At 35.7% G+C, this 19,639-nt stretch overlaps 1 protein-coding gene across 1 annotated transcript in view; it reads left to right on the top strand.

The window, feature by feature from the left end:
- SUSD2 (sushi domain containing 2) overlaps window positions 1–19,639 on the top strand; it is a 307,943-nt gene that overhangs the window by 164,948 nt on the left and 123,356 nt on the right. The window contains exon 25 of the mRNA XM_053699745.1: window positions 12,351–12,527. Within this exon, the coding sequence (XP_053555720.1) occupies window positions 12,351–12,527 (177 nt within the window). The remainder of the gene's footprint in view (window positions 1–12,350; window positions 12,528–19,639) is intronic.

The following is a 19,639-nucleotide window of genomic DNA, read 5'->3' as shown; positions in this document are numbered from 1 at the left end:
AAAAAGATTCACCATTTGGTACACACTTAACATAGTAGGTAAAGTAACATATGGGTGAGGCCAAATAATAAAACATAACTTTTAATAAACCTCTTTAAAAACTATATCAAAGTAACACAACATTAAAAATAATTAAAATTGGGCATAATATGCACTGCCAGGAGACCCAGAAGTCTATATCAATCAAAACAAGTAAAACAAAATTATCAAAGCAGATGCTCAGATCACATTAGCGGAGTAATGTGTATTAGACAGGGCAGGTTCAGGGCTTAGTCATACTCCGGTTTATAATACACAAATATAATACGCAATTCAAATACATGTGGCCCTCGGTTTATGCCCGTTCAGATTGCGCCGTTTCAGAATAACAACCTTTTTTTCAGTCATGTGACTGCTAATGAAAAGCATTGGAAAGCAGTGCACTAATTAAAATAGCCAGTAGGTGGAGCTGTCTGCTTGTGTTCCAGCAAAGTAATGCAGGCTTAGCAGACTGAAATTGATCTGTGTATACAGAGCAGACCAGACCTATCGAGCAACAAGATCGAGAAGCCACCCTATTATATTCGTGTCCAGCTGCTTGAGGTGAGGGTGCCTAACTGCCTATTAATCACTGCAGATTGAAATGCATAGAATAGGTGCAGACCCAATATTATCTAACATGCTAACAATGCAGAGAACTGTAATTATTTTATTAGGTGATGTTTAGCAAATGTTTTTGTTCATTAAACTTAGTTTGATGATGATACAATCTATATTATTAGGTTTATAATGCTGTTTTGCATTTAAAGTCTTCATTTCAAAGCTTTAAAAATAATGTATTAGATGTTACTTATGACAATTTTGAGAGGGGCCTGGAACCTAACTCCCTCACTTCCCATTGACTTACATTATAAACTGGGTTTCAATTTACAACGGTTTCGATTTACAACCATTCCTTCTGGAACCTAACCCCGGTGTAAACTGAGGGCTACCTGTATAATCTAATCATTCAAAATTATACAAGGGATTTCTCAGTTGTGAAAAATCTAGTATTATTTTGTATGTTTAATACGTTTATTTTTTTCCTTCAAGAGAAAGAGTGATTTGCTTGCATTAAATAAAATGTAATGATTGATTGTTTTAAAAAAAAAGGTAATAATCAACCTTAAGAGTCCTATTTATCAAAGCGTCAACTATGCTGCATTCGCCGGCACCAATACACTCGCCTAACATCGCGGCAGCGGACCTGAATATGCTCTCCATATTTATCAAAAAAGCCCCTGAACCCCTGGCCTCCCACATCACTACCACTTACTAAACCTATTAACCCCTAAACCACCAGCCCCCCACATCGCCATAAACTAAATTAAGCTATTAAACCCTAAACCTAACAACCTGCTAACTTTACATTAAAATTACCTCATACCTATCTTATAATAAATTAAAATAAACTATATTAAACTATTAATTAACCTACCCTAACTATTATCCAACAATTACATTAAACTATATTAAACTATTAATTAACCTAACTATTATACTAAAATTACATTAAACTATGTTAAACTATTAATTAACCTACCCTAACTATTATACTAAAATTACATACAACTACCAATTAAATTAACTATATTACATATTTAAAAACCTAACCCTCAAATTATTTAAATCTACAATTAAAAATGACTAAATTACAAAAAAATAAACGCTAAGTTACAAAAAATAAAAAATACTAAGTTACAAAAAATAAAAAACACTGTTACAAAAAACAAACAAACCACAGTATCAAAAATAAAAAACAATTACACCTAATCTAATAGCCCTATCAAAATAAAAAAGCCCCCCCAAAATAAAAAAAACCTAGTCTACAATAAACTACCAATGACCCTTAAATGTGCCTTTTGAGGGGCATTGCCCCAAAGAAATAAGCTCTTTTACCTGAAAATACAAACACCCCCCAACAGTAAAACACACCATCCACACAACCAAACCCCCAAATAAAAACCCTATCTAAAAAACCTAAGCTCCCCATTGCCCTGAAAAGGGCATTTGTATGGGCTTTGCCCTTAAAAGGGCATTTAGCTCTTTTACTGCCCAAAGTCCCTAACCTAAAAATAAAACCCACCCAATAAACCCTTAAAAAAACCTAACACTAACCCCCGACGATCCACTTACAGTTTTCGAAGACCGGACATCGATCCTCATCCAAGCGGCAGAAGTCCTCATCGAAGCCAGCAGAAGTCTTCATCCAAGCGGACCGAAGTCCTCATGGAAGCTGGCAGAAGTCTTCATCCAGACGGCATCTTATATCTTCATCCATCCGGCGTGGAGCAGATCCATCTTCAAGACATCCGGCCCGGAGCATCCTCTTCTTCCTATTGGCTGATCCAATCAGCCAATAGGATTGAGCTTGCATTCTATTGGCTGATTGGAATAGCCTATAGAATGTGAGCTCAATCCTATTGGCTAATTGCAACAGCCAATAGGATTTTTTTCCCCTTTAATTCCTATTGGCTAATAGAATTCTATCAGCCAATTGGAATGTAAGGGATGCCATCTTGGATGACGTACCTTAAAGGGAAACTTCATTCTACATTGAAGAGGATGCTCCGAAGTGGATCGTCGGAGGTTAGTGATATGTTTTTTTAAAAGGGTTTATTGGGTGGGTTTTATTTTTAGGTTAGGGACATTGGGCAGTAAAAGAGCTAAATGCCCTTTTAAGGGCAATGCCCATACAAATGCCCTTTTAAGGGCAATGGGGATCTTAGTTTTTTAGATAGGGTTTTTATTTGGGGGGTTTGGTTGTGTGGGTGGTGGGTTTTACTGTTGGGGGGTTGTTTGTATTTTTTTTTTCAGGTAAAAGAGCTGATTTCTTCGGGCAATGCCCCGCAAAAGGCCCTTTTATGGTTTTAGGGTTTAGTTTAGGGTTTTTTTATTTTGGGGAGGCTTTTTATTTTGATATGGCTATTAGATTAGGTGTAATTGTTTTTTATTTTTGATACTGTGGGGTTTTTTTGTAACTCAGTGTTTTTTATTTTTTGTTACTTAGTGTTTTTTATTTTTTGTAACTTAGCGTTTATTTTTTTGTAATTTAGTCATTTTTAAATGTAGATTTAAATAATTTGAGTAGGGTTAGGTTTTTAAATATGTAATATAGATAATTTAATTGGTAGTTTAATGTAATTTTAGTATAATAGTTAGGGTAGGTTAATTTATAGTTTAATGTAATTGTAGGATAATAGTTAGCGTAGGTTAATTAATAGTTTAATATAGTTTATTTTAATTTATTATAAGATATGGATGAGGTAATTTTAATGTAAAGTTAGCGGGTTGTTAGGTTTAGGGGTTAATATCTTAATTTAGTTTATGGCGATGTGGGGGGCTGGTGGTTTAGGGGTTAATAGGTTTAGTTAGTGGTAGTGATGTGGGAGGCCAGGGGTTTAGGGATTAATAGCATAAATAGTTAAAATTGACCAGGAGCGCTAAAAAGCTAAAAGTGATAGGGTATGATAGCTTAATAATAATAAAGTGCCAAGTGTAAGTGCAAATGTGCAAAACTATTTCATAAAGTGCAAAAAATCAAAAATGAAAAAAATGTTCAGCCAGGTATATATATCTTAATATATGCCTAAGTGATATTAAATAATCCTGATATGTCTAAAAAAGACTTTCATAAAGTGCACAAGTGTAGAAGATAATCTAAACAGGTATATATATCTCTTAATATATGCCTATGTAGAATACTGATGCGTATAGAAATACTTTCATAAAGTGCATGAGTGTAGAAATGGTCCTCTGACCAAAGTGTGTGTAGAAACCAGAACGGAAATTACAAAGATAATTATCTAAAATAATGCAAATGTGGAATATACATGAAAAATTTATTAGTACATGGCCAAATATGCAAACATTATATGCAATAAAAAATGCGGAATAGGGGTTAATAATATTATGTAGGTTGCAGCGATGTCAGGCGGCAGATTAGGGGTGTTTAGACTCACAAGAGCTGCTGGTGCAACGCCGCCCCCTGCTGACTCGCGGCCAATCGGCTGCCAGCAGGGAGGTGTCAATCAACCCGATCGTATTCGATTGGGTTGATTTCCGGCGATTCCTGTCTGCCTGCTCAGAGCAGGTGGACAGGGTTATGGAGCAGCGGTCTTTGTGACCGCTGCTTCATAAGTTGTGTTTCTGGTGAGTCTGAAGACTCGCCAGAAACACGGCCCTTCAAGCTCCATACAGAGCTTGATAAATGGGCCTGTTTGACTGAGAGTTTGATAACTTTATATGTTCTAGATTATGCCTTAGGAATGGTTTTACCAATTTTAACATTTTAACTTAATAAACAGAAAACACAAAAACTAATAAAGTTAATACAACTAAAAGCAATAGTCTGCGTGGTTATTTTTCATTTTACAGTATCTTATGAACAGTGTCGGTTGGGTTTTGAGCTTGTACCATGATTGAATTAGTACGTCATTGAATCCGTCCATCTTTCTGTATTGTGTCCGCAAGTCAGGAAACTCCCGTTTACCCGGACTACACCTTATCTTTTTCCTGTACCCCCATCTAAGATCCAATAATACCAAATTTTCTGAAATTGATCTACATTACCCTGCATCCGTGAGGCTCCCTCTGAAAAAGTATAGATATCCTGAATCTTATCTATCACTTCCTTCCATGTAGGGTTACCCACTTTCCAATACTTAGCTAAACAGATTCTAGTTTTTGTGCATAATATTTTAATAAACTTATTAATTGACGGGATGAATCCTGGGAGATCCCGATTCAAAAGCGCTTGGTCCATGGTCAAAGATATTTGTTCTTCAAGAAGGTAGCTTAATAAATCGTTTAACCTGATCCACGTGTCTCTAATTACTACACAGTCCAACCACATATGTCTATATGAACCCCGCTCCCCACACCTTCTGTAGCATAGTTTGATTTTATTGCTCGAAAAATGGGATGTGTTAATCGGGGTCAAATACCATCTGAATAGCGTTTTTTATGGTATTTTCATTTAGATCGGCACTAACCAGGCCCCTACAAGATTCATGGAAAATTTGATCCCATTCCTCTTTTGAGAGGAAAAAAACAAGATCATCCTCCCATTTCAATATTGTATTAGATTTAGCATTATATTTGTCCGTTTGAATGTCAATGTACAGTTTGGAAATTGTACTTCTCTTTCTATCCCCTGACTTACATATTTTTTCCAAACTAGTACTTGGTTGTCGTTTATGGGGTTTAGTGTAACTGCTTAAGGCTGAGGATATCTGTAAATAAACATACTAATGTAATTTGTCCGGCTGTAAGATATCTTGTAAATGATTGAACGTAATTATACGTCCATTTAACATAAAATCTGCCACCCTGTATAGACCCTTATTTGTCCATTTACCTAATTGTCTTTGTATCTCTTTCGGTACAAGATACCTCATGGGTCCAACCCATGTGTGAGTGGGCATGAGCGCCTGGGTTTTAGTGGCTGATTTCCATATAGATTATGAATCCATAATGGTAGGAAAAATGCCTAAATGATTCTTGACACCCTTTCCTGAGTCCCATAGAATACCATCTGAATTTTCCTGGTCAGTAAGGTCTCTCTCTATTTTAGTCCACATTACACTAAGGGGCCTAGTTATCAAGCTGTCAACCTCAAATACGCTGGAATTCCGCAGCGTATTTGTGGCGAGGCTGATTCGCCTTAGTTATCAAAGGCTAGAGACCGGCAAAAGTAGAATTTTGTGACGTAAACTTCGATCCGCCGGACTCAGTCCGACACAGATCGATTCTTACGTCACTCCAGATGTTCCGCAATCCGATCAGCCAATAGAATGCGAGCTCAATCTGATTGGATCAGCCAATCGGATTGAACTTGAATCTGATTGGCTGATTCAATCAGCCAATCAGATTTTTCCTACCTTAATTCCGATTGGCTGATAGAATCCTATCAGCCAATCGGAATTGAAGGGACGCCATCTTGGATGACGTCCCTTAAAGGAGCCTTCATTCGTCGGTAGTCCGTCGGTAAAGAAGGATGTTCCGCGTCGGCGGGATGAAGATTGAACACCCTGCTTGGAAGATGACATCGCCCGGATAGAAGACTTCTTCAGCGCCTCTTGGAAGATGACATCGCCCGGATGGAAGAATTGTTCAGCGCCGCTTGGAGGATCACTTCATCGGATGGAAGATTTCTTCAGCGCCGCTTGGAGGATAACTTCTTCCGCTCCGGGTCTCCTCTTCGGTTCCATCGCTGCTCGGCTGAGTGAAGACGACTCAAGGTAGGATGATCTTCAGGGGATTAGTGTTAGGTTATTTTAAGTGGGGTTTGGGTTAGATTAGGGGTATGTGGGTGGTGGGTTTTAATGTTGGGGGGGGGGTTGTATTTTTCTTTTACAGGCAAAAGAGCTGAATTCTTTGGGGCATGCCCCACAAATGGCCCTTTCAAGGGCTGGTAAGGTAAAAGAGCTTTGAACTTTTTTAATTTAGAATAGGGTAGGGCATTTTTTTATTTTGGGGGGTTTGTTATTTTATTAGGGGGCTTAGATTAGGTGTAAGTAGCTTAAAATTGTTGTAATATTTTTAAAATGTTTGTAACTTATTTTTTTTATTTTTTGTAACTTAGCTTTTTTTATTTTTTGTACTTTAGTTAGTTTATTTAATTGTATTTAATTGTAGTTATTTGTAGGTCATTTATTTAATTAATGTAATGATCGAGTAGTGTTAGGTTTAATGGTAACTTATGTTAGGATTTATTTTACAGGTAATTTTGTATTTCTTTTAGCTAGGTAGTTATTAAATAGTTAATAACTATTTAATAACTATTCTAACTAGCTAAAATAAATACAAAGTTACCTGTAAAATAAATATAAATCCTAAGATAGCTACAATGTAATTATTAATTATATTGTAGCTATCTTAGGGTTTATTTTACAGGTAAGTATTTAGTTTTAAATAGGAATAATTTATTAAAGTATAGTGTAGTGTTAGGTGTAATTGTAAATTAGGTTAGTTTTTATTTTACAGGTTAATTTCTCTTTATTTTAGCTAGGTAAGCTATTAAATTGTTAATAACTATTTAATAGCTATTGTACCTAGTTAAAATAAATTGAAAGTTACCTATAAAATAAAAATAAATCCTAAGATAGCTACAATATAATTAATATTTAGATTGTAGCTATATTAGGGTTTATTTTAAAGGTAAGTATTTAGTTTTAAATAGGATTAATTTAGTTCATAATAGAAATATTATTTAGATTTATTTAATTAATATTTAAGTTAGGGGGGTGTTAGGGTTAGTGTTAGACTTAGGTTTAGGGGTTAATAATTTTATTACAGTGGCGGCGGTGTAGTGGGGGGCAGGATAGGGGTTAATAAATTTATTATAGGTGGCGACAATGTAGGGGGGCAGGATAGGGGTTAATAAATTTAATATAGGTTGCAGCGGGTTCAGAGAGCGGCGGTTTAGGGGTTAAACTATTTATTTAGTTGCGGCAAGGTGCGGGATCAGCAGGATAGGGGTTAATAACTTTATTATAGAGGGCGACGGTATAGGGGGGGCAGGATAGGGGTTACTAGGTATAATGTAGGTGGCATCGGTGTCCGGGAGCGGCGTTTTAGGGGTTAATACATTTATAAGAGTTGCAGCGGTGTCCGGGAGCGGCGGTTTAGGGGTTAATAAATTTATAAGAGTTGCGGCGGGGTCTAGGAGTGGCGGTTTAGGGCGATGTGAGGCGAGCTTTGGCGGGCGTATTGGGCCGGCGAAGGCAGGAAAAGTAGACACGTTGATAGCTAGGCCCCTATGTGACTGTTTCGGGATATGTTTAGTGGTACTATAATGAGAAAATGAACATAGTTTTACTGTGTTTTTTTTTGTTTTTTTTTAAATCTGTGTTGTTTGGCAATTCTATAAGAAAGCTTTAGTATCAAACTCAACCCCAGCCTTTATTAAATATGCCCTGCAGCCTTGTAATGCAATTGTGATAGCAAATCTGTTATTTTCCAAGCTGTGGCCCTCTGCTCTGTAGCATTCAGTGGTGCTAGAAGAGTATTAAATGATAAACCACCCGCATACAGTAAGGAAATCCCTATTCGATAACAGGAAAATGTAAATAACTGGGAGGACCTGATCTCCCTACTTAAAGTGAAGGTTAAGTTTCAGCATATGAAATACAGGAATGCATTCTTTAATATTACCCTAATCTAATCGCTAACTTTTTTTTCTTCTTTTTTTTCACAATTTTCTTATTTTTACATTGTTATCTCCCTACCTATGCGATCTCTAACTCCTCCCACACACCAGTTCCGGCTTTTCTTGTGTTTGACATAGAGAGCGGTCCCACCCGCTTTCTACGTCTTCCTAAAGCGAAAGTGAAACAGCGCATGCGCCAATTGCCGATTTTACAGTGTTCTGCGCTGAATATTTGGAATACGCATGCGCGAATCGTGAACGCTCACGGAAGCCAACAATAGCGCATGCGCACATGGTCAAATATGCGGATGACGTGCACTGACGGGCACCTAACGGCCAGAAATTCAATTGGCTGCTACAGAAATGTGATCGGCAGCAAAAAAAAAATACAAATTAAGGGTTGCATTTGTGTACAATCGCAAATGGAACGATAATGATGATAACTCGGTTTGTAATTAGATTTAGAAAGAATCATGAATGAAAGTGATATTGATTTTGTGAAACCAATGAAATCCTGGATAGGCATAAATGTAAGTTTACCTTCACTTTAACAGTTAACTGATATTTTACTAGTGTGCTGCAAGTGACTCTTATAGACTTTTAACTTTAGGAGATCAAATCATAAGATATTCGGAAATCTTAGGAGCATCAGCAAAGTGCTCTCTGACATTAAAGAGTGGATTAATATCCGGCATTATCCAACAGTAAGAACATCCCCTGACATTTATTTTTCACTCACAGTTGGTACATGAATTCTCAACCTCCTCTGTAACATAATAAAAAACCGTTTGCTGTTACTGTCTAATAGGTTTCTATTTCAGACTTTGAGCAGGACATACACACAGAGACACCAATTTTTATTCTGCGTGTGACAAATTTAATTGAACTATAAATGTTTCACACATGTGGGTGTATATTTATATACATAATATACATTGCAAATCTAGTCCTTGCCTCAGGGCAGCTTCAGGTGCTGGAACATACCTGGCAGAATATTCAAGTAAATAAGATATAATGTATTTTCAACAGAAAGCAGAATACAACTTAAAGGGACAATCAAGTCAAAATTAAACTTTAATGATTCAGATAGGGCATGCAATTTTAAACAACTTTTCTATTTACTTTTATCATCAAATGTCCTTATTCTTTTGTTATTCTTTTTTAAATGCTAAGCCTAGGTAGGCTCATATGCAAATGTCTAAGCAGTTGAAGCTGCCCCTTATCTCTGTGCATTTTGACAGTTTTCACAGTTAGACACTGCTAGTTCATGTGTGACATATAGACAACATTGTGCTCACTCCCTTGGAGTTATTTACGAGGCAGCTCTGATTGACTAAAATGCAAGTCTGTCAAAATAACTGAGATAAGGGTGCAGTCTGCAGAGGCTTAGATACAAAGTAATCCCAACGTAAAATGTGTATTAATATAACAGTGTTCGTTATGCAAAACCAAGAAATGGGTAATATAGGGATTATCTATCTTTTTCAATAAACATTTTCAAGTAGACTGTTCCTTTACAAATAAAGGCCATAATCAGTCACACATAAATGGAATAGCAAAAATTGTATGTTAATGCCAGAGTTTAAAGGTGTGAAAGAGCTATTGTATCTGTGAGTTTTGGGTGACCTCCCAGTTTCTATCCTGAAAACAGGTACTTAAAACATGAAAAGGTATTTTCGGAACAGTTTATGTTGAAAAGGTGTTCACTGCTGCAGGTATCAATTCATTCTGCATTTTGATGATTTGGAAAAGTCACCGACCAATTCAGGGCTAGTTTACAAGTGGCACACTAACAGTTGTGCGCAAGCGAAAAAGGGTTTATCGCTGCTCTTTGAGTCAGAAGTTGCGTGTGTATTATGAGTTGAAAGTAAACACTTTCACTTGAGCACAATTGAATTTAACACACATTTGGGTAGCACAACTTCATAGCTCTGGTTAACTGTTACACGAGACAAAAAAGTTGCACAAAACACATAAAAGATACATTTAAAAGCATAGTAACACTTATAATAACACTATCTAATAAATATTATTTAAAATAAAATGTTATAATAAAATATGAGGTCTCAGGTGTTAGAAAAAAACAAGGCTGCCAAGGACTTAACATAGATATACTGTACATACATATACACGTCTAAATGTATGTATGAAAAAGGTGTCAGTATGGACACCGAAACATCTGGAGTCTATGGGGCATATTTATCAAGCTCGGTATGGAGCTTGATTGCCCCGTGTTTCGGCTCACCAGAAACAGAAGTTATAAAGCCGCGGTCTAAAGACCGCTGCTCCATAACCTGTCCACTTGCTCTGAGGCGGCGGACAGAAATTGACAGAAATCAACCCTATCGGGTTGATTGACACCCCCTGCTAGCGGCCAATTGGCCGCGAATCTGCAGGGGGCGGCATTGCACCAGCAATTTACAAGAAATGCTGGTGTAATGATAAATGCACATCGATAAATGCTGTCGGCATTTATCGATGTGCAGCGGACATGATTAGCTATATCGGATCATGTCCGCTCGCAGTATCATAAATAGGCCCCTATGAGTTTAATCAAATGAATTAAAGGTGAAGTTTTAAACTTTTGAAATCCGGTGAGTGTTGTGACTATCTCCATTTTTCTATATACTTATTCTATTACATTGAGCACCCCATTGGCTGTGAACTTTTCAAGTGAGTGCACTTTAACGTATTGATATATATATATATATATATATATATATGTACATATTTATACCAATATATAATTATAATAATGAATAATTATAGATAGATATTTAACCAAAAGTAGATATGTAGAAATATGTGTTTATGAATAAATAGAACATATTCTTCTATGTGAAGAACATTGTAATGTGAAATATTAATATTCCATGTCGAGTTAGCACACTTGAACGCACTTGTGAAAATGCGGTTAGGTTTGCCCAACTTGTTTGCAATATTCGAAGTTCGACTTTTTTTGTGTGTCGGGTCTGCGCTTGTGCGAAAACTTTTTACTTGTAATATGCACCCTACCCAAAAAAAAGCTTACTTCTAGTGGAGTTAACATGCGAACAGTAGCGCAAACTACTCAGCTGGAAAACAAAAAATCATTTTGGGAGCAATCACTTATAGATTATGATCAACCATTTAATATCTCCAAAAAATAATCTACTAAGGTACAACATTTCAAAGAAATGAATTCATACAATCCAAAGTTAAACGCACCTATAAAACCGGGTTTAACATTGAACAAGTCATTAAACTTAAACTAAAGTGGATTCCCATTCAACTATAATATAATATTATGAATATATACTGTACATATAATAGTAACAGTTAAGCATATAAATGCAGTATAACGAGGCAAAGAAGATGATTTACAAATCAAAGCCTTGAAAATGTACATTGGGTTTTGGCCCATACTCTGAAGAGTTAATTCATACTATTTACTGTAGCTGGGAAAGTTTTTGATACATACAAGAATGTATAAGTGTATATATAAGGTGTTGACCCATGAATTAAATATTTGTCAATTTTTGTGAGTTTCTTTTTGCAAATATCTTATATATATTTATTTATTTATATATTTATTTATTTATATATATTTATTTATATATTTATTTATTTATATATTTATTTATATATATTTATTTATTTATTTATATATATATTTATTTATATATTTATTTATTTATTTACATATTTATTTATTTATATATTTATTTATATATATTTATTTATTTATATATTTATTTATTTATATATTTATTTATTTATATATTTATTTATATATATTTATTTATTTATATATTTATTTATTTATATATTTATTTATATATATTTATTTATTTATTTATATATATATATTTATTTATATATTTATTTATTTATTTACATATTTATTTATATATATATATTTATTTATTTATATATATATTTATTTGTATATTTATTTATATATATATATATTTATTTATTTATATATTTATTTATTTATATATTTATTTATTGTTTTGTTTTTTAATAGATAAAACTTGTGTGTTTAGGTTACAGGTTATTGTTAATCCTTTGGGCTCTAACTTTAAACTATAATTTGGGTAAATTGTAAATTGTATACCTCAGGGGTAATCTTCAATTGTCTTCTGTCATTATCCCTTTCTTAGACTTTATTAAGCTTTGAACTCTTTTCTATTCTTAGTGGTCTCATGTGGCTGGCTGGAGCCCCCCATAAATGGGAGGAAGGAAGGAACAAGCTACCTCATAAACTCACAGGTGACATTTGAATGCAACAAAGGATATATGCTAGTGGGATCATACTCACGAACCTGCCAGTGGGATGGGACATGGAGTGGAGAAACCAGTTATTGTGCGCCAAGTAAGTAAACCTCAAACTTGGTTTCTTTTTCTCTTCTTGCTTTGGGGATATCTTACATTTCCCTTTTATGTTTTTTGGCTTTTCATCAACTGGTTTTATTGACATCTTTCCAAGTTTTTCTTCCCTAATTCAGTACATACTGGCCAAGCTTTCTGGGTCACATGGCAATACTACTGTACCTTCCATTGACTGATGGGATTTCTTGGTGGTAGAATAATAACAATAATATAACACGCTTGTAGCTTTCTGCTAGCAAAGGCGATATTTATTAAATAAATATTGTTTAGAATACCAATATGGTATGTAGCTGAACCATGGTATTCTGGAGCACAAAATGTTTGCCTGGTTGCTGGTGAAGGGATAAAATCATTTGTCTAAACCAATATTTACTAAATTATTTACCTCCCCAGTTCCGACATAAAGAGACCGTTTGGTATAAAGCAGTTGATTCATCTGTGAATTCAGAGTTTGATAAATTATGAATCGGAGGTAGTGGATACAAAATCATAACTGTGTAATGCCTTGATTCTAATAAACACCTTCATATTATATTTACGTTAACAATGTTTAGCTCATTTTGTTTTTGTTTGTTTTTTTATGCTCATTCATGTAAAGAACATGTAAAAAAACAATTATTTTAAGGTCCCTAATCTCTCTTACAAAGATATCTTTGTTCTGTTAAATATGTTATTGTGTTTCAGGTGCTCTTTTTCTAGTCTCTGTATCATGATGCTTTCGGTATGAAATGATTCCTATTTGTGCTGCTGCTATGATGCATCTGTATCGTTTCAGGGTTGTGAAATGCTTTTCTTTCACATTTTACAGCTGTCACATTTCCCATAATAAAAAAATAATTTTTCAGCAAAAGTTTATTAATGGTTTGCTATGGGATTTGTCTTTACAACGTATTTATTTTAAACTGAGTTCACACACACAAAATAAGTTTCAGCTATGCTGTACATTGCCTGGGCCCTCTATGACAAGAAGTCATGAATTTGATTGTTAAAGAAAAATTGTAACTTTGAAGAAGGAACCATTTTGTGTTATCAAATAAAAGGTGACATTATTATTAGTAAAACATAATTAATTGCTCAATACTCAGAACTGTTGTACAGTAACTGTAAAACAACCCCACATTTTTTATTGTACAAAGACATTAAAGGGCAGTTAAAGTGATACATTGAAATGTTATTTTATCACTAGCAACCTGGCAAAGCAATGTGTTTAACCCCCTCAAAGGGGTTAAACACACAGTTAAAGTACCACTAGGGAACTGCAGAACACTGCAGGTCCCGAGCAGAAACTGACGCTTATCCAATCAGCAGCGCTAGCTACACAATAAATTGCTACACTTAAAATTGCAAGGTTGGAATTTACATATTTTCACAATGTGTGTGTATGTATACAGGTGGCCCTCGGTTTACAACGGTTCAATTTACACAGTTTCAGAATAACAACCTTTTTTTCCAGTTATGTGACTGCTATTGAAAAGCATTGAGAAGCAGTGCATTTATTAAAATAGCCAGTAGGTGGAGCTTTCCACTTGTGTTGCAGCAAAGCCAAGCAAGCTGAAATTAATCAGTTTAACCAGACCTGAGCTATTGAGCAGATTTCAAAGGAACAAGATCTTCCTGTCTATAAATCAGTCAAGATTGGAATGCATAGAAAGAACTGTTTGCAGAAAAATGCAAGTGAAGTCTGTGTTGTGTGATTATTTTATTAATTTTATAATGCTGTTTAGCAAATGGTTTTTGTTCATTTAACTTAGTTTAATTATATATTCTGTGTTGTGTGAATATTTTATTAGGTTTATAATGCTGTTTAGCATTTAAAGTCTTCATTTCAAAGCTTTAAAAATAATGTATTAGGTGTTACTTATGACAATTTTGAGAGGGGCCTGGAACCTATCTCCCTCACATCCCATTGACCTACATTATAAACTGGGTTTCAATTTACAACAGTTTCGATTTACAACCATTCCTTCTGGAACCTAACCCTGGTGTAAACTGAGGGCTACCTGTATATATATATATATATATATATATATATATATATATATATATATATATATATATATATATATATATATATATATATATATATATACAGTATATATATATTATTTAGACTTAATACCAAGGGGCCAATTTATGAAAATACGAGCGGACATGATACAATGTAGCGTATCATGTCTGCCGCACATCGATAAATGCCAAGCAGTTCTTGTGAACTGCTTGTGCAATGCTACCCCCTGCAGATTCGCGGCCAATCGGCTGCTAGCAGGGGGTGTCAATCAGCCCGATCGTATAGGATCGGGGAGTTTGATGTCCGCAGCCTCAGAGCAGGCGGACAGGTTATGGAGCAGCGGTCTTTAGACCGCTGCTTCATAACTGCTGTTTCTGGCGGAGCCTGAAGGCTTGCTCAGAAACAGGGGCATCAAGCTCCATTCGGAGCTTGATAATTTGGCCCTCAAGCCTTATTTGTCCATTTATGCAGGAAGAATATCAGTCTTTGTCTTGATACCTTTTTCTTATTGGGTTAACATCACATAATAAAGTCTACAATAAAAGCTCTGCTTTGAAGTGATACTCATTTGTTTATGAAATGTAGAAATAATAGCTGCATAACACCTGGCAAAAATCAGCATTTTTTTAGAAATGTGTATTTTAATATTGAATGCCAATCAAATAGAATGTTCTTACTATTTGCAGTAGTACATTTTAATCTCATTTTTAGATGAGTATAAATATGCAAACCGGATAGGTCATTCTCATCAGGAATTCTAGGCTCAACCTTTTTCAATGTCTTTCCCCAGATTCTCCAGTTTTACCAATTCCAGTCTTATTTGTTGGTCATTCATAGCTCACCTGTTTTCTATTTTAAGTGAAAGGGCTTGAGGCTGAACAGCCAATCATTTGTAACTTTGTGATCTGCCCACAGAAATACAGCAAAAGAAAATCCTTTACCCAAGGATGTGTATTGACCTAGGTAGGGGTGGCAAACCATTTTAAGTGCCCAAATTATCAGCTATCTTTAAAGCCAATAGCACCTTTTTTTTGTTTAAATTGTAAAGTAATAGTTACTCTTTCCTACAAATCCATAAGGAATATCAACATTTCAAGATTAATTGCTAATATATAACATAGATACTGTACATAAGAAAAACATTTGATTTAGTATTTCAGTTACAACCAATGAAACTAAGCAGTATAGTGGTAGTGAGTGCCAGCAGATTTGTTATGATTGCCACCTTGGGCACTTATGCTATAAGATTGCCACCCGTGTCCTCCATTAACTAGGGCTGTGCTTAGACCAGCAGGATTTGTAGGGGCACCAAATTTGTAGTGGTAGTTCTATGGCATGACGCCTACCTTCTCCTTTGCTCACCAAGTGTTTTATTGATTTTACAACAAATCAATGATCTCAAAATAGAGGGCAATATAGTTTTTTTATTTTTTTAAAAAATAGCTTTTTTAAAAATAAAAAAATAACTGCACTAGGCAGTTTTGGGGTTAAAGTTGGTGGGAATGGGGTGTTTGAAAAAAATGCACTGAAAAGTGCCTTTACATTGCAGTCTATGGGAACTGTGTGTTCCAATAGACGGCAATGTAAATATATATGTACGTATATGACTATATTTATATATATATAGAAGAAGAAGTCCTGACTGACTCATCAACTCCCAGTTCAAACCGTTTAACCTAGGAACATGAAATTTGAAAGGTACGTTGTTTTTATGATGTAGGCACCCACAAAAGAAGGATTTTTGGAAATGACGTCCCTAATAGGGTGAAAAAGAGGGGCACATTTTTTTATGAGATTACATATATCTCAAATACTGAAGATGTTACAGATGTGAAAGTTGGTATTTAAATTCTCATTTAAAAATAAACACGTGTTTTACAATTTCCCAAAAATCCACTTAAAGGGACACTCAAGTCAAAATTAAACTTTCATGATTCAGATAGAGCACACAATTGTAAGCAACTTTTCAATTTACTTCCATTAACAAAATGTGTACAGTCGTTTTATATTTCCACTTTTTGAGTCACCAGCTCCTAATGAGCATGTGCAAGAAGTCACAGAATATACGTATATGCATTTGTGATTGGCTGATGACTGTCACATGACACAGCGGGAGTGAAAACTATAGACATAACTTTGCAAAAAAAAAAAATCTACTACTTTTTTGAAATTCAGACTAAGTGCTATTGCATTGTCTTCTTATCATGTATTTGTTGATTATGCAAATCTACTGTATTGACTGGTCCTTTAAGTGTGTGTGTGTGGGGTGGGGGGGGGGGGGGTTATGAGGACACCTATATCTCAAAAACCGAAGATGTTACAGAAGTGAAAAACATAATTTATGTAAGAACTTACCTGATAAATTCATTTCTTTCATATTAGCAAGAGTCCATGAGCTAGTGACGTATGGGATATACATTCCTACCAGGAGGGGCAAAGTTTCCCAAACCTCAAAATGCCTACAAATACACCCCTCACCACACCCACAAATCAGTTTAACGAATAGCCAAAAAGTGGGGTGATAAGAAAAAAGTGCGAAAGCATAAATATAAGGAATTGGAATAATTGTGCTTTATACAAAAAAATCATAACCACCACAAAAAAGGGTGGGCCTCATGGACTCTTGCTAATATGAAAGAAATGAATTTATCAGGTAAGTTCTTACATAAATTATGTTTTCTTTCATGTAATTAGCAAGAGTCCATGAGCTAGTGACGTATGGGATAATGACTACCCAAGATGTGGATCTTTCCACGCAAGAGTCACTAGAGAGGGAGGGATAAAATAAAGACAGCCAATTCCGCTGAAAAAATAATCCACACCCAAAATAAAGTTTAAATTTTATAATGAAAAAAACTGAAAACATAAGCAGAAGATTCAAACTGAAACAGCTGCCTGAAGTACTTTTCTACCAAAAACAGCTTCAGAAGAAGAAAACACATCAAAATGGTAGAATTTAGTAAAAGTATGCAAAGAAGACCAAGTTGCTGCTTTGCAAATCTGATCAACCGAAGCTTCATTCCTAAACGCCCAGGAAGTAGAAACTGACCTAGTAGAATGAGCTGTAATCCTTTGAGGCGGAGTTTTACCCGACTCGACATAAGCATGATGAATTAAAGATTTCAACCAAGATGCCAAAGAAATGGCAGAGGCCTTCTGACCTTTCCTAGAACCGGAAAAGATAACAAAAAGACTAGAAGTCTTTCGGAAATTCTTAGTGGCTTCAACATAATATTTCAAAGCTCTAACTACATCCAAAGAATGCAATGATTTCTCCTTAGAATTCTTAGGATTAGGACATAATGAAGGAACCACAATTTCTCTACTAATGTTGTTGGAATTCACAACCTTAGGTAAAAATTCAAAAGAAGTTCGCAACACCGCCTTATCCTGGTGAAAAATCAGAAAAGGAGACTCACAAGAAAGAGCAGATAATTCAGAAACTCTTCTGGCAGAAGAGATGGCCAAAAGGAACAAAACTTTCCAAGAAAGTAATTTAATGTCCAATGAATGCATAGGTTCAAACGGAGGAGCTTGAAGAGCCCCCAGAACCAAATTCAAACTCCAAGGAGGAGACATTGACTTAATAACAGTTTTTATACGAACCAAAGCTTGTACAAAACAATGAATATCAGGAAGATTAGCAATCTTTCTGTGAAAAAGAACAGAAAAAGCAGAGATTTGTCCTTTCAAGGAACTTGCAGACAAACCTTTATCCAAACCATCCTGAAGAAACTGTAAAATTCTCGGAATTCTAAAAGAATGCCAGGAAAAATGATGAGAAAGACACCAAGAAATATAAGTCTTCCAGACTCTATAATATATCTCCCTAGATACAGATTTACGAGCCTGTAACATAGTATTAATCACAGAGTCAGAGAAACCTCTTTGACTAAGAATCAAGCGTTCAATCTCCATACCTTTAAATTTAAGGATTTGAGATCCTGATGGAAAAAAGGATCTTGCGACAGAAGGTCTGGTCTTAACGGAAGAGTCCACGGTTGGCAAGAGGCCATCCGGACAAGATCCGCATACCAAAACCTGTGAGGCCATGCTGGAGCTACCAGCAGAACAAACGAGCATTCCTTCAGAATCTTGGAGATCACTCTTGGAAGAAGAACTAGAGGCAGAAAGATATAAGCAGGATGATACTTCCAAGGAAGTGACAATGCATCCACTGCTTCCGCTTGAGGATCCCTGGATCTGGACAGATACCTGGGAAGTTTCTTGTTTAGATGAGAGGCCATCAGATCTATTTCTGGAAGTCCCCACATTTGGACAATCTGAAGAAATACCTCTGGGTGAAGAGACCATTCGCCCGGATGCAACGTTTGGCGACGGAGATAATCCGCTTCCCAATTGTCTATACCTGGGATATGAACCACAGAAACTAGACAGGAGCTGGATTCCGCCCAAACCAGAATTCGAGATACTTCTTTCATAGCCAGAGGGCTGTGAGTCCCTCCTTGATGATTGATGTATGCCACAGATGTGACATTGTCTGTCTGAAAACAAATGAACGATTCTCTCTTTAGAAGAGGCCAAGACTGAAGAGCTCCAAAATATTGATCGGTAATCTCACCTCCTGAGATTCCCAAACCCCTTGTGCCGTCAGAGACCCCCACACAGCTCCCCAACCTGTAAGACTTGCATCTGTTGAGATTACAGTCCAGGTCGGAAGAACAAAAGAAGCCCCCTGAACTAAACGATGGTGATCAGTCCACCACGTCAGAGAGTGTCGTACAATCGGTTTTAAAGATATTAATTGAGATATCTTTGTGTAATCCCTGCACCACTGGTTCAGCATACAGAGCTGAAGAGGTCGTATGTGAAAACGAGCAAAGGGCATCGCGTCCGATGCAGCAGTCATAAGACCTAGAATTTCCATACATAAGGCTACCGAAGGGAATGATTGTGACTGAAGGTTTCGACAAGCTGATATCAATTTTAGACGTCTCTTGTCTGTCAAAGATAGAGTCATGGACACTGAATCTATCTGGAAACCCAAAAAAGGTTACCCTTGTCTGAGGAATCAATGAACTTTTTAGTAAATTGATCCTCCAACCATGATCTTGAAGAAACAACAC

Source organism: Bombina bombina, chromosome 2 (genome assembly GCF_027579735.1).
Source record: "Bombina bombina isolate aBomBom1 chromosome 2, aBomBom1.pri, whole genome shotgun sequence".
Taxonomy (NCBI): domain Eukaryota; kingdom Metazoa; phylum Chordata; class Amphibia; order Anura; family Bombinatoridae; genus Bombina; species Bombina bombina.
This window is presented reverse-complemented; position numbering and strand designations above follow the sequence as displayed.